The 15516-nt window shown below is 43.6% G+C and overlaps 2 protein-coding genes across 15 annotated transcripts in view; one reads left to right on the forward strand and one right to left on the reverse strand.

Moving 5' to 3' along the window:
- Nucleotides 1-12389, reverse strand: part of UBE3D (ubiquitin protein ligase E3D) — a 155745-nt gene extending 143356 nt beyond the window's left edge. For 4 of the 7 annotated variants that reach the window (XR_010413683.1, XM_045867163.3, XM_064597810.1 and 1 more), the window contains exons 1-2: nt 12202-12389; nt 1605-1804 (exon numbers count right to left, since the gene is read on the reverse strand). Coding sequence is in view for 6 of the 7 variants with exons in the window: in XM_045867163.3 (XP_045723119.2) it covers nt 1605-1804; nt 12202-12278 (277 nt within the window). In the remaining variant the exon portion in view is untranslated. The remainder of the gene's footprint in view (nt 1-1604; nt 1805-12201) is intronic. The other 3 variants (XM_045867162.3, XM_064597812.1, XM_064597811.1) reach the window with 1 other exon arrangement.
- A 2067-nt stretch (nt 12390-14456) lies between these two features.
- Nucleotides 14457-15516, forward strand: part of DOP1A (DOP1 leucine zipper like protein A) — a 113889-nt gene continuing 112829 nt past the window's right edge. For all 8 annotated transcript variants that reach the window (XR_010413684.1, XR_008505343.2, XR_006789310.3 and 5 more), the window contains exon 1: nt 14457-14584. The gene's annotated coding sequence lies outside the window, so the exon portion shown is untranslated. The remainder of the gene's footprint in view (nt 14585-15516) is intronic.

Genomic DNA, 15516 nt, shown 5'->3' on the forward strand with positions numbered 1-15516 from the left:
GAAACAATCATGCTTGCTGATTTAAATTTTCTTTACTAGTTCAAGTTTTGCTGTTTATTAACTGTTACAGAAGACGGGCAGGCGACAAACCAACTGTGTCTCTAGAAGGCCTCCATACCACCTCCTCAGTATGGGACCTAAAATCCAAATCCAGAAAACTGGCAGATCTGAAAACACCCCAGTGTGGCTTTCGTGCCCGCCTTTGCCCAGTTTCCGTTGTCAGTCTATTTCCCATCTTGGTGACCCCACTCTTCTTTTCATGGTTATTACAGTAGTCATTCTTAGCATGTGGATATGTCACTTAAGCTCCATGACATTTCGGTTCCTTACACCTTGTTCCTAAATCCAACTCTGCCCAACTCAAGACTAGTGATTCACTAATTTAGGACTTGAGCAAAAATTACTCTCCAATGAATAAAGCAGCAAGAACTCAGGGGAATGCTCCACATCTCCTACATGGCTCTTCAAATCCACCCTGCTGACCCCACCTCGAGGCTCCACGCAGCTCAAATGAACGGCCTAGTACAGATGAGGCAGCCACAAAGCCTCAGGGTGCAGTTGAAAGAATCATAATCCTCTCCTGATAAGGAGCATCTCACGGTCTGTTACAGCCTGTTTCCCTTTCACATCATTTTTCATCCTGTGAAGCACATTACTTACATGTGAAGAGATGCAATGAGCCAATAATTTTATTCAATAAGTTATTCTGAGAAACATTTCTACCATCTTACTGAATCAATGTGGCAATAACAAAATACTAGAAATATAACAGGCATAGCAATAATCAAAATCAAATTATGCATCAAACTCAATTTCAGGATCTGTATATATACTGTTCTCTTTGGAAATGTCTCTGCATGGATTGGATCATTTCCAGCATTCAGTTCTCTGGCTACATATTACCCCTCCTCAGAGGGAAGCCTTCCCTGAGCACCTTTCACCCTAGTCACTCCTTATCCCATTACTCTCCTCCTCTTTGACCAGAGCACTTTTTTCTGTATCCAAGCAACTTATGTGTTCATTATCTGTTCCCACCCACGAGAACATAAGCTCCCTAAAGGTAGAGGCCTTCCCAGCCTTTTCACTTCTGTATCCCTAGCACCTAGATCAAAGCCTAACACACAGTGTAGGGCAGTGTTTGTTGAATGGATGAATTTCTATGTAATGCTTTAAAATCCACCAGGTCTTGTACAACTGCCATCTGATTTCATCTTCCTATCAACCCTGTGAGCTTGGTAATTTTACAGTTAAAGAAACAAAGCAGGGGTTATATGGGAAATCTCTGTGTCTTCTGCTAATTTTGCTGTGAACCTAAAACTGCTCTAAAAAATAAAATCTACTAGGAGGGAAAAAAAACACTAACTGCTTCACCCCCCCCGACCCCGCCCCCCCAGCCTACGGAACAAAGCTCCAAAAGGTTAGGTGGCATGCTCAACTGCAAAGCTAAGTGGCAGAGCTGACAAAGAACCTTCTGACCAGCTCTTTCCATGGTGCTGCTGAACAGTCTTTTCCACCTGGGAAAAGGTCAACTTTTCAAAGGAAAAATCACCTTTGATCTACAATGAAAAACTAAATGCAGGAGCAGGAGCACTGAGATCACTCACTGGTGTCGTTGGGTTCTGCCTGCACCTGCACCCGCAGGTGCAGTCCATCTCCCGGGACGTACTGCAGCCCGCGGCAGGAGGAAGGCACGAGCCTGACCTCTGCTGGAAGCTGGAGCTCTGTGCAGCCTTCCGGGGTCTTCACCCGGAGTGAGCAGGGCGCTAGAGAAATATCCATGGGCATACCTCTTTCTTTAGGCTCCCTGGTGATTAAAAACAAAACACACAAAAAAATTACCTCTCACTGATGAAAACCACATAATCAAACAGGCAAAACGGCCAAGGATCTCTCTGTTCCTCTTCAATAAATGGTCTAAAGTCACTGTCCCCCCCCAACAATAGCAGTGAATAGATCAAAAAGGAAATCATTCTATGTAAGATTTAGATCAGGTCAGAGAATACTTTTCACTGTCACTGTAACATGAAGGTTTTGGAACATATTTTTTATTCTTGACTTTTTTTTGGGCAATGATGCATATTTATTTTATTTTTTTATTTTTTTTAGACTTTTATTTATTTATTTATGTGACAGAGAGAGACACAGCGACAGAGGGAACACAAGCAGGGGGACTGGGAGAGGGGGAAGCAGGCTTCCCGCTGAGCAGGGAGCCCGATGCGGGGCTCGATCCCAGGACCTGAGCCGAAGGCAGACGCTTAACGACTGAGCCACCCAGGCGCCCCCAATGACGCATTTTTAAATGTGTACTTTTCCCCATTGCTGAGCCCCAATTCTCTATCCTAACGCTTCCTGCAGCTACTCCAACCTGGATGTTCCTGGGGTTGCTCCCAGAACCATTTTGCTCACGCAGCCCACCTTCCATTTCCTAAAGCCCCCTATTTCCTCCCACACATGTCCCCAACTTCAGGTTCTTTGAATCAGCACAATCTAATGCTGGCCTGTCGTACATCATGCACTTGTTCTTTAAAATATTTTGGCAAGAGGATTCAAGGCAGCCTAAGACAGTGGCTTATTCATCTTTGCATCCCTTGACCCTAGCATGGTTTCTACATTCATTCACTCTCTCTCTCATTCATTCAATATAGCTTTTCTGAGTTCTGTAATGTGTCAGGTACTGGGAATACAACCATAAACAAGATACCTTCTCGGCCCCTCACCCCCCACCCCAAGTAGGGCACAGGCAAGTAAACAGGAATGATCAGGGGAGCATTAAAACAACATTGTACTGGCTGGGCGGGGGCTGGGAGCAGCAGACCACACTGGGAGGGGGTGGGCAGCCCACCACCCCCAGGACAGGTTCCTCATAATCCGGAACCACAGGACCACCATCTTCACGGACACCAAGGAGTGGAGCACCATGTTCAGGCTGAAGCGCATCCTCCAGGGCATCCTCAAGTGGCCGCCCAATGAGCAGCAGCTGTGCAAGGATGACCAGCTTCTGGATGACGGCAAGACAGTGGGAGAGTGTGGCTTCACCAGCTGGACGGTGTGGCCGCAGGCCCCAGCTCCTGTGGGCCTGGTCTCCTAAGCAGCTCTCCCCATTCACATGAATGGTGCAAGGTCCTGTGCATGGAGCCCTTCTCCAGCCTTCCTGAGCTGCCTACTGTGATGAAGCCACAGGGCTCAGGAAGCAGCGCCAACGAACGTGCGGCGCGGTAGGGGTGTCCCGGGCCCACCGCCAGTGCCCTATCCCCTCCAAAAGAGATATGGCTGTCAAAAAAACACAAAAAACAAAAACTACATTATACTTGCTCATGATAAATAGAGAATACTATGGAAACACACGGAGGGCTGCAGTGACTATCACAGGTCAAGCACTGCTATTTGAACAGTAAATGGATGAGCCAGGGAAATATTCTTTCTTCTGAGATAGCGTTACAATGATGCTGTATTTTACTTACAATAAAGTATTGTCATTTGATATACAGGATTTTGATAAGGAGACCAGGATTACACAAAACAAAAGGAACAGGAGAAAAAAACTTCTTGCCAATTTTAAAAATTAAAAAAAAAAATAAAACAGTCTAGTGATGTATGAATACCAGATATGAAAGAACTGGCTAGTCTAATTCACTACAAACACAAATCTCTTGGTATAAGCAACCGAGAGTAAAACACAGTCCATTCCCTGTCCACCAGGCACCGGAAGTACAGCAGGGGATGAAGACATAGAGAAACGATCCTCATATGAAGCTAAAATATGCTTAGCATTGTAACAGAGGTGCTGTGCACTCTGACTCCCTTTTAAGTGCAGACAGCAGAGACAGGCCAGCAACTTGGAATCACCTAAGTACAGAAGGCAGGCAATCTACTTGAGTATTATCTAAGTACAGAGATCATACCATGTGTTCAGGGGTGAATCTTGATTAGGCCTCTTAACTTGCCTTAGAAAATCTTAAGATTATTTTCTGGCTAGTTCCTTTTCAAAGCATATGGACCTGAACTTAACTGGCAAGAACCTGAGTCTTTTCCAAGGAATAGATCCTCAAACTCTTGAGTCAAAAGTTATTTTTTTTTTAAAGAGAGAGAACATGAGAGGGCATGGGCAGGGGGAGGGGCAGAGAGAGAGGGAGAGAAACAGAATCTTAAGCAGGCTCCATGCTCAGTGCGGTGCCAGATGTGGGGCTTGATCTCATGACCCTGAGAGCATGACATGAGCCCAGATCAAGAGCTAGACACTTAACAGACTGAGCTACCCAGGTGCCCCAGAGTCAAAAGTCTAGTTTTAAGAAATGATGTTTAAGGGGCGCCTGGGTGGCTCAGTCGTTAAGCGTCTGCCTTCGGCTCAGGTCATGATCCCAGGGTCCTGCGATCGAGCCCCACATCCGACTCCCTGCTCCGCGGGAAGCCTGCTTCTCCCTCTCCCACTCCCCCTGCTTGTGTTCCCTGTCTCACTGTGTCTCTCTCTGTCAAATAAATAAATAAAATCTTAAAAAAAAGAAGAAATGATGTTTAAGAAATAATAATCCTCAGGGCTCCTGGGTGGCTCAGTCCTTAAGCGTCTGCCTTCGGCTCAGGTCCTGGTCCCAGGGTTCTGGGATCGAGCCCCGTATCGGGCTCCCTGCTCAGTGAGAAGCCTGCTTCTCAGTCTCTCACTCCCCCTGCTTGTGTTCCCTCTCTCGATGTGTCTCTGTGTCAAATAAATAAATAAAATCTTTAAAAAAAAAAAAAAAAAGAAAGAATCCTCCTCTAAAGAAGAGGTCAGAAGGACCAGATGGCATATATTTCAGGTTTTGCAGGCCATATATGGTCTGTTGCATATTATACTGTGTATTTTATTTTTCACAATGCTTAAATTATGTAAAATCCATTCTTAACTCATAAACTGTACCAAAACACGCCACAGGTTAGATTTGATCCATGGGCCATAGTTTGCTGAACATTGCTCTAAAGATACACAATTTGTCCATTTTGCTACTTCATTTATTTTCAAACTGGACTGTGCCGTTGGCACTAGAAGTGCCTCAAGGGCTATTACTGCATTTCTAAGCCTCTGCCCCACGCCCTCTCTGGTTTACCACTCTTCTTCCCCTTCATGAAAAATTCAGCCAATTAGAGGGCTGAGTAAGGTGGGAGGCATTGATGCAAGTGTGGGAGAACCACAGTGGCCTGGGGTAGAGGTGAGACACCCAGCAGAGTGAGGAAGGAGGGCATCCACCAGGAGGACAGCCACCCCACAGGGATGTCAGATCTCAAGAGGGATGAGGAGAAATCTAAGGGGGAGGGGGTGTGGCAAGTCAGCATAGGGTTCCAGAGCCTGCCTCAGACTGCTCAGGCTGCTCTAACAGAACACCATAGACTGGGGGGCTTAAACAACACTCATTTCCTATGGTTCTGATGGCTGAGAAGTACAAGATCAAGACACCAGGGAATTTGGCGCTTGTTGAGAGCCCTCTCCCAGGCTTGCAGATAGCCACGTCCTCATTGTACCCTCATATTGCAAAGAGAAGCAGCTTTGGTATTTCGTCTTATAAGGGCACTAATCTCATCATGGTGGCTCCACCCTCATGACCTCATCTAAACCCAATTATCTCCCAAAGGCCCCATTTCCTAATACCATCATACTGAGGGTTAGGGCTTCAAAACAAAACACAAAAATTCATTCCGTAACAGAGCCCAGGCAGATGAGGAAGGTGTCAACACTGAGTGGGGAGGGTGAGGGAAGCAGCAAAGGATGCCAGCCTGAGATTACTTACATAGAGGGGAACTGACCAAATAAATGTATGTCATGAGAATAATGAAAGCCAGGACTCTCACTGTGGGAGAAAAGAGTTACAAAGAGGGAAAGGGGAAAAAATCAGAATGGATCCTACGGTGGTAGACTAGAATTGAAAATACCTGTGTGGACCCATGGTCTTCAATGCATATAGAGATACAGTAATACAGATATATATGTGTGTAGAAGGATGTATTATACACGAACACAAATACACATGCATACATTCGTACATAAACATCATGGATAGGTCACATACACACTCTAGTTTTGTGCATTAGGGCCTGGAAAAAGTGACACGTCAATAGTAATGAGGATACTTTGTGCTCAGATTTTGGTTTCTAAAGGTCATTTTCCACTTTACTTTTTTTTTTTTTTAAAGTATATTTGAGAGAGAGCACACACGCATGTGTAAGCAAGCTGGGGGAAGGGGCAGAGAGAAAGAATCTTAAGCAGACTCCATGCTGAGCGGGGAGCCCAATGCAAGGCTCGATTCCCTGACCCTGATATAGTGACCTGATCCAAAATCAAGAGTCAGATGCTTAACCAACTGTGCTACCCAGGCGCCCTAGTGATTTTCCACTTTAAAACAAATGAACAGGGGCGCCTGGGTGGCTCAGTCGTTAAGCGTCTGCCTTCAGCTCAGGTCATGCTCCCAGGGTCCTGGGATCGAGCCCTGCATCGGGCTCCCTGCTCAGAGGGAAGCCTGCTTCTCCCTCTCCCCCTGCTGATATTCCCTCTCTCACTGTGTCTCTCTCTGTCAAATAAATAAAATCTTTAAAAAAATAAAATTAAAAAAATGAACACACACAGAACAAAATAATGTTCCTTGGAAAAATAACTACATCCAGGGATGGAAAAGGAAAAGAATGAGATGAGCCTGGAACATGTTGCTGTGCAAACAAAGAAAAAAAAATCAAATAACAGGAACATATTAAAAAAAGAATAATGGGGGGGGCGCCTGGGTGGCTCAGTCGTTAAGCGTCTGCCTTCGGCTCAGGTCATGATCCCAGGGTCCTGGGATCGAGTCCCACATCGGGCTCCCTGCTCGGCGGGAAGCCTGCTTCTCCCTCTCCCACTCCCCCTGCTTGTGTTCCCTCTCTCACTGTGTATCTCTCTGTCAAATAAATAAATAAAATCTTAAAAAAAAAAAAAAAAAGAATAATAGGAACATATTAAAATCATCTTGAAGAGACTCCCCCTGGACACATCTGGTATAATTTGAGCAAAAATAAGTAACCCAATGAATAAAAGAAGACCATGGGTCCATACTGATGTAAATAAATGAATGAATAAAATGCAAGCCTGATGAGGAACAAGGGTATTTATACATAGTCACAAAGGACCTCTTCAGTTAATACTTACTGATTATAAAGAGAAAAAGAGTCTTGCCCAACTGAATCAGTAAGAGTAGGAAGAGTTAGAATTGGCTATTGGACTCAGCAAATCTGAGATATCAGAAGTATGAAGAATTCTCCTGTCCTTTGTCATACTGTAAGGAATTCTCCTGTCCTTTGTCCTGAATACTGCAGCTCTTTACAGCGTATATCAAAACTACCCATGAGCATGGGAATACAAAAGGTTTGAATTCCTGTAAATGTGACAAAAGGTTTGTGTGTGTGTATGTGTGTGTGCGCGTTTACTACACTTCAGATTTGTCTTTCTTCTTTCCTGTCAAAGAAGTAACCCGGTCAGACGACTTCACCGAGGCCCCCGTTCTGGTGTGTTATTTACTGGGAGCTTCTGCCTGCCTGTGCTACTTTTACTTGTAAAGCCAGAGCATCCACGCTTCTACCTTCTGCAATATAGAGAAATAGTTTCATCCTGCGCTACCCCTGTTCTGTAGGTACTCTGATGATAGTCGGTGGGGTTCTTAAAGTTTGCAGTATTCTCTTCTTTGGCTGAGGGAGGGGAAGGGAAAGACCATCCTATTTCTTTTACGATAGTGCACATTGACTAAAGTCTATGTTTGTATTTCCTTATCATTAAAATACTGTTCAATTTGTTTTTTATAGACAAGGAAAAATATTTTGCATAAATTGACTCCTCTATTTAAAAAGGGATGGTTTAGGTTGAACCATTATACCTTCACACTCAATCTTTTCCTAAATAAAAATGTCAAAGCCTCAAAAAAAAAAAAAAAGTAACTTTATGGTGGCAAAGGCAGACATCATCTTATCTACATGTTCAAAGTTAATATGAACTTTAATGGAATAAGTCAAATTCATGTGACACCTGATAGGATGTAATGAGAACAGAGCATCACTTCTGTGATATTCCCACCAAAGATGTATAACCTGAACCTAATCTTGAGGCAACATGAAACAAACCCAAATGGAAGGCTGTAATCTTCAAAAGTGTTAAGATTGTGAAGGTCAAGGGAAATTTAGAATTCTTCGAATTTTAAGAGACTAAGGAAACACGACAATGAAATTGCAATGCATGATTCTGAACTGGGTTCTTTTGCTATTATAGGTATTATGTAGACATGTGGGAAAATTTGAGTGAGGTCTGAGTGTTAAGATGGTAGTAACCTATTCCCCAGCTTTGAAGGGTGTATGGTGGTTATATGGGGGAATGTTCTTATTTGTAGGAAATTCACAGTAATGTATTCAGGAGCGACAGTAACTTACTCTCAAGGTTGAAAAACTGTCCAAAAACAAAGTGTTTGCGACCCTAACTGTCCACACCTTTTCCATACTTGAGGCTTTCTTCACTGTGAACTTATATTCTTTCAGGTACCACACCCTGCTTGAAACTATCCAATGACTTCCCATCTCACTCTGAGTACAAGCTAAAATTCTTTCAATGGCCCATAAGACATAAGACCCAGTAATATACTAGGGACAGATGTTAAAATTCCAAAATTGCAAACTGGTTGACCTCACTTTGGTAGCTTGACATCATCCATAGTGAAAATATCTACACCACAGCAATCAGTAAATTCTGCAAATTGGGAAGATTCTTTGTTAGTTTCATTGGCTTTCTCAGAATGCAGGCTGTTAAACATTTACTAACATACCTCTGTAAGACCCTTTACTATGCGCTCCACCAGCCCACCCACATCTCTCTGAACTTGGCATCCCTTCAAACTTGCTATTCTCTCAGAGGGAAACAGTCTTTCACCACATATTATATAGTTCTAAACCTCTCCCCTTTTGGTTTATTACTCAAGTGTTGCTTTCTGATTTGGAGTAAGGGGTTATACTTTTTTCTCCCTATCCCTTTTTGTTTTATTTTTTTCTATGTACTTATCTCCATTCAATATCATATATATTTTATTTATTTTGCATAATTTCTGCTCACCTCTCACCCACTGCCACCATTAGACTATAAGCTCAACGACAGCCAAGTATATTTGTCTTTGCCCTTGTCACTGTTCACAGCTGGATTCCAGCACTTAGAATCTGAGTTTTCGGGATGAGAATAGGAACTCAGTAAACATCTGTGGACTGAATAAATGAATGGCCAAGGTTTACCCCAGGAATACTAAAATGGCTTAACATAAACAGATTTTTTTATTGCAATTCACAGATGTAAATATGAAAGGAAAAAAATGACCATCACAATACATGCACAAATCATTACAGAAAATATAGTATCTATTAATGATTAAAACCCATAGTATGCTAGGAATAGAAAGGAAACATGCAATTTACCACACAGATGCGCCAAAAGTCAATTTCATCATACCTAGTGATAAAATGCTAAAAATGATGGGGTTTTGGAATATTGGTGAGGTTTGGTGGGGTGAGGTCCAGAGCCGACGACCAAGAATTCTTGAGACGTCTTTGGTGCAAAATGGTGGTTTATTAAAGCTTGGGGACAGGACCTGTGGGCAGAAAAAGCTGCTGCACGGAGGTCTTGAGAAGTGGCTGATTATATACTCTGGAGTTGGCGGAAGTAAGGAAAAAGGAGGTTTCAAAAGAACTTTCATATGCTAAAGAGCTCCAACCTACAAGATAAAAGATATCAGAGGTCTTGCCATTGTCAAGCCAAGGTTGCTTTCCCCTCTAGCAAGGTATTAACATTTAGTGGGAGATTCCTGGAAGAATGTCACACACGTCCTACCCAAGAGTGGGGGGAGATTGCAGGGTATCAGCTAGCCTTCTGCTCCCTCATCAGAAACATTTCTTTTAAGATTAGGAACAAGAATAAAAATCATTATCATTTACAGTAACTATAAACAGACTAAAAAGTTTAAAATGCAGAGATTATCAGAATGGACTCAGAAAAACTCCACCCAGCATATGCTTTTTAAAAAATTTATATATAAAGGCATACTTTAACAGTAAAAGGATAGAAAGAGATATGTGATGCCAAACAGTACAGTCAAAGGTTTTCTGACAAAGACATTGTGTTATTTCAATGGGAGAAATGACACTCTTTTAAACTAACGGTGATGGAACTACCAGATACCCTTATAGGAAAAAAAAAAAAAATGAAATTTGACTATCTCGTTCCAAACACAAAAAATGAATTTCACCTAAATATAAAAGCTAAAACTAACTCCTAGAAAATAATCACAGGAAAAAACTTTACAACCCTGAGGTAAGTAAAGATTTCTTAAGACACAAACAACACTAACCACTAAAGAAAAAATGTAAACTGAAGTTCATTGTAATTAAAAATCTTCTGTTCCTGAAAAGACACTATTAAGAAAATGAAAAGGTAAATTTCTGATTGGGAACAAGTATTCATATATTTACAAGGCATAAATAAGAACAGTCTTATTTCCAGACTCTAGAAAGAACTCTTTAAATTCAACAATAAGACAAACAACCTGATTTTTTATAATGGCAAAAAATCAGAAGACACTTTCCAAAGGAACACGTATGAATTAACAAAAACCAAATGAAAAGGTATAGAATTTTGTACTATTACAGAATTAGGTAATTACCTAAGAGAAATGAAAATGTATGACCACTAAAATGCCATAGCAACTTTATTCATAATAATCAAGTTCTAGAAACACACAAAATACCCAGCAATAGAATGGGTAAACAAATTGTATATTCATACAGTAGAAAACTACTCGGCCAGAAAAAAATAGACTGACATGTGCAATGACACAGATGAAACACGAATCTCAGAAGCACTGTTGAAGGAAAGCAGCCAGAATCAAAAAAGTACATACTGTATGAATCCATTTATATACAGATCATGAAATGTAAAAACCAATCTTTGTTGAATGAAACCAGAAGAATGGTTGCTTTTGCTTTCATGAGGGGCAAGTTGGTGATAAAACTCAACAGCCAAAGACCATTAGGGACAAACTAGTAGTCTAGCAAAGTCAGGTTTCTTCACTTGCTTAAACAAGGGAGAGTAACCCAGGGAACTTTGAAGGGCCCCTTTGATGAGAGGAAGTAGGGACTTTGTCTTGTTTTTGTTTTGCGTAAGATTGGGGCTGCTAATAACCCCACAAGGTGGACTGGAATTGGAGATACTTACCTGAACTTATGATTTGAGACGGAGAGGGAGAAACAGAGAAGAAAAAGAGAAAGAAAAAAGACTAATAAGTATCACCCATATTTTACAATTGAAAAAATTCAGATTAAACGATTCTACTCCTGCGAAGAGGCTAGGATTTGAATTCAGTTCTCATGCCAAATTTCCAGACTGCCACACCTATACTTGGCCGATTTAAGGGAAAGGCCGATAAAGGAAAAGAAAGCATCAACCTACCTCTTGAGTGGCTCAGTGTAGTAAAAATTTCAGGATTTTAACATCTAATTTACTCTACCTGAAACGGCAGTCACAAGGGAATAATCGAGGGGGTCACATACTACCAAACAAGGGACCATGTCTCCTAAAAGTTTCTTGAATGTGTAGTGAGTAACAAGTTAAACGTTTGCTGACTTCTCACTGGAACGCGCAATGTGAATACAAGAATGAGCTCCAGTAAGAAGTCTGCAACCTTTGTTAGTCGTTCAGTGAATGTGTCAGTTTTTCTGCAGACAACAGCTTGGGGAGAAAAAAACAACAACCCGAGTTTATGTACAAAAGAGGAAGCTCTCACACTGGACATTACCCTCTAATGAGGATCCCAAAAAGAAGGCAAGGCATTTTTTTTTTTTTTTGCACTGTTTTTGGAAAAGCCTGGCACTGTTATGTTACATCAGTGCTCCTCAAAGTGTGTACTTTGAGTCCTGGAAAGCGTATTAAAATATAAGTTCTGATTACACAGGTCTTGTGTGGGGCTGAGACTCTCCATTTCTAAAAAGCTCCCAGGTGATGCCGAGATTACCGGGGGGGGGGGGGGGCGGTAGGAGGGGAAACTCCACTTTGAGTAAATGACAGGCTCTAAGCAACTGGAAAGAAACTCAGAACTCGGTCCTTTTGAGGGAGGCGGAGGCTCCCCAACCGGCAGAAACAACAGACTACGCACTGCGCCCAGCTGCCCACACGCCCAGCGCCGGCCTTACCCCAGGATCAGCAGCGCGCTCTGCAACCGTCTCCGCACCTCCAGGAACACGCGCATCCCCGCCGCCGCTGCCGCCATTGCCGGCGCCCAGCAGCAGGTTCAGGCGAATACAGGCCACCACGGCCCGAAGCGGCTGCACGTGCGGCGGCGGCGGCGGCGGCGGCGGGGCGGTCCTCCGGGACCACATCGCGAGATAGACACAGCCCGCCAGCCCACAGCGCCACCTGCCGAGCGGAGAACGCGCTGCCGCGAAATCTCGACCTGGGGGCGTGAGCGTTTTTAAATCGGGGCTGGTGTCTGAGCCGGGACAAAGGTGGGCAGGGAGAGCCAAACTGCCCTCCCACTCTTCTTCTTGTGGGGTGGCCCGGTGCGTTAGTCTCCCAGGATGTGACCCTAAAAATCCGAGCCCGAGTACACTCCTTTGCCTAGAGTGGGTAAGAATGAGGCTTGAAGAGAGGAGGATGACGGAAGGAGGAGATAGAGACGGGCACTGACCGCAGGAGGTTCGAGAGCAGATTTCTCCACCCAAAACACAATCTTGTTTCGTTTTTTAATAAACTACAGTATCTTTTTTACGAACCATGTCAGTCCTTTGGTAGCTCTCCTCTGAGACAACAAATGTCCAGGATTGACCTGGCATGGCTTCTGGATTTAGACACAATTTCTAAGTTAGCAACAGTTGCAAAAAGTGTTAAGTTTTTTGTTATCTATACAAAAGAGTGTGGTTAAATCCAGTGCCATGAATCACAGGATTAGCCATTCCTATAATCTTTGAAAAAAGGAAGATGAGAATGATTCCACATGTACATTTCCACTCGCCATGTTTTGTAGAAGTAAGAACTGATTCACAAAAGTCAATCTTAATACTTCTAGAAGATAATTTCGGAAAGCTTGACCTAGAAAAGAAAAGGCTCTACTATAACGTAAGTACTTAAAAGGGGGGATACTTAAAATGGGGGAAATACTACAATATAAGGCTAGGGTGGTAAACTTACAATAAAGAATTCTTTAAAAACAAGAGGCTGAGGGTGCTTGGCTGGCTTGGTCGGTGGAGCATTGGAGGCTTGATTTCCAGGTTGTTAAGTTCGAGACAAGGTTGAGTGTAGAGATTACTTAAAAATAATATCTTAAAACAAACAAAACAAAACAAAAACAAGAGGCTGTTAGGTTTTAAAAACAGAAACAATGATGGCTTGTATTCAGAAAATCATGTTTATTGATAGCCTCTTAATGCGAAGATTTTCCAAATAACAAATCCACATCCCTAGAGATACTATTTTAAGACGAATCTTCTTAAAGTCAGTATTTGCAGTTCTTAAAGTTTATTGTGGTGCTTCACAAATTCCTGTATCCGCAACAATAATTCAAAATCATGGATGGAGGTAACAACGCAGTTAAAAGAATTAAGTTTTCCACTATTCCACCTCAAATAATGGTGATCATGGGTGATGATTCCAACTCCTAATATCTTCCACCTTTAGTTCTCAAAGCTATTAAGTCTTAAATACTGCCACATTATATTGAAATATTTAACAGTCTCAGCACAACATGCTCTTCATACTTGGTGTTTATTTTTAAAGATTGCTATATTTCAGGGTGCCTGGGTGGCTCAGTTGGTTAAGCAACTGCCTTCGGCTGGGGTCATGATCCTGCAGTCCCCTCACTGAGTCCCACCTCAGGCTCCCTGCTCAGGGAGGAGTCCACTTCTCCCTCTCACTCTACCCCCTCTCGCGCTTGCTCTCTCTCTCTCAAATAAGTGAATAAAATCTTTAAAAAAAAGAAAAAAAGATTGTTATATTTAATATACAGTCACACATTTGTAAAAAACAATCTTTTTTTTTTCTTTGACCCTACGGTTTAGGCAAAACAGTGCAATCTTCCTTGTAGTAACTACATGATTTAGAGAGAGAACAAACTCAAAATGTGTCCAAATCTTATAACAACTATTTATCTCCTAACTTCACCAGTCTCCCAACTTTTCTGGGCCTCAAGTTCCTCATATGAAATATCGAGGAATCGTTTAAATAACACTTAAATGATTGTTTAAATAATATATAAAAGCTGTCCTCAATTCCTAGCATTCCTTCCAACTCTCCATTAAGATGTTGCTGGCGCTGGCGAGTTGAAAACACCATCCGCGAAGTTGGTGGCTATGGGCTGCTTCCCCAACCGTCCGCTTGAGGGCGCTGTGGCGACAACTAGCGCCGGGAGGCGAGGCACGGACCGGGGGCGGGGATCGAGGGCCGTCGACGTTGACGCCGGCGTGGGCGCGGGCGCAGTGCACACTGGGAGCTGTCACTAGGCCCTTCGGCTCCCGGCCTCTGCGTCGCTGCCGCGGTTGCCAGGAGAGCGGCGCCGGCGGGGAGCGGCCGAGCCCACGGCAGGTAACAGCGTCCCCGCCCCCAGCGCGGTCGCGAGGCTGGCTGCCGGCCCTGAGCGGCCTCCTCGGCCTGGCTGGTTCCGGAGCCGCGGGGACGGCCCGCGGGGCAAGCTGCTGTGGCGTCCGGGGTGTTGCCGCCCTGGCCTCGCCTGGAGCCTGGAAACCGGCCGGCCGCCCTCCGGTTTCCGGAGAGGCGGGAGCTGCGCGGGGGTTCGGCGGGCCGGGCGGAGGCTCCAGGGCGGCCCCAGGCAGGGGTGGCCGCTCCCGAGCCTCCTGCGCTGGGGCCCAGCGATGCGCAAGGTTGGGGTGGAGGTCGCACCTGTGCGATAAAGGCGCGCAGAGTAACCTCTTTGTTGGTGGAATCCAGGCTTCGTGCCGTCTCATTCATCTGTTGGGTTCTTTTAAGATTGAGGAGACATGAATGCCTGCCATAGTTAATGTTCCATGGCGGGGGGGGGGGGGAGGTTCGAAAGGAGTGCAGAAGTTTATTAGAGGAAGTCAGGGAGTCATAAGGAAGTTGTTAACCGTTATCACCTTTGATTCTCAAGCCTTTTAAAGTGGCAGCATAACTATAGTTACTTGTTCGGTCTCTTCCATTCTTCTCTCCTACCCTGAGGGGGGAGGGGGAGTGGTACATAACTACTTTAAAGCTGAACGAATTGTGTTTCTTACACTATCTTACAGTTCTGGGGAGTTTGAGAAATATACTGTGATAATCTGATTTGGACACTGTAGTTAAAGCAGTCAAAACATTTTTTTGATAATTACCGAAAAGATAGGAAACTAAGTGTTTGCCTGACAAATAAGCCCAGAACTGTAGAAAGACACAAATCCCTCAATTTTGATCTTGTTGGCTCTCTTCTACGCAGGCAGATCTCGTCTGTTCTCATGGACAGCATATGTTGACATTATATGCTAAGAAATTCACTTAATAAA

The sequence above is a fragment of the Mirounga angustirostris genome, unplaced genomic scaffold (assembly GCF_029215605.1).
Source record: "Mirounga angustirostris isolate CCGP_5_RB_7025 unplaced genomic scaffold, mMirAng1.0.hap1 SCAF_8, whole genome shotgun sequence".
Classification (NCBI taxonomy): domain Eukaryota; kingdom Metazoa; phylum Chordata; class Mammalia; order Carnivora; family Phocidae; genus Mirounga; species Mirounga angustirostris.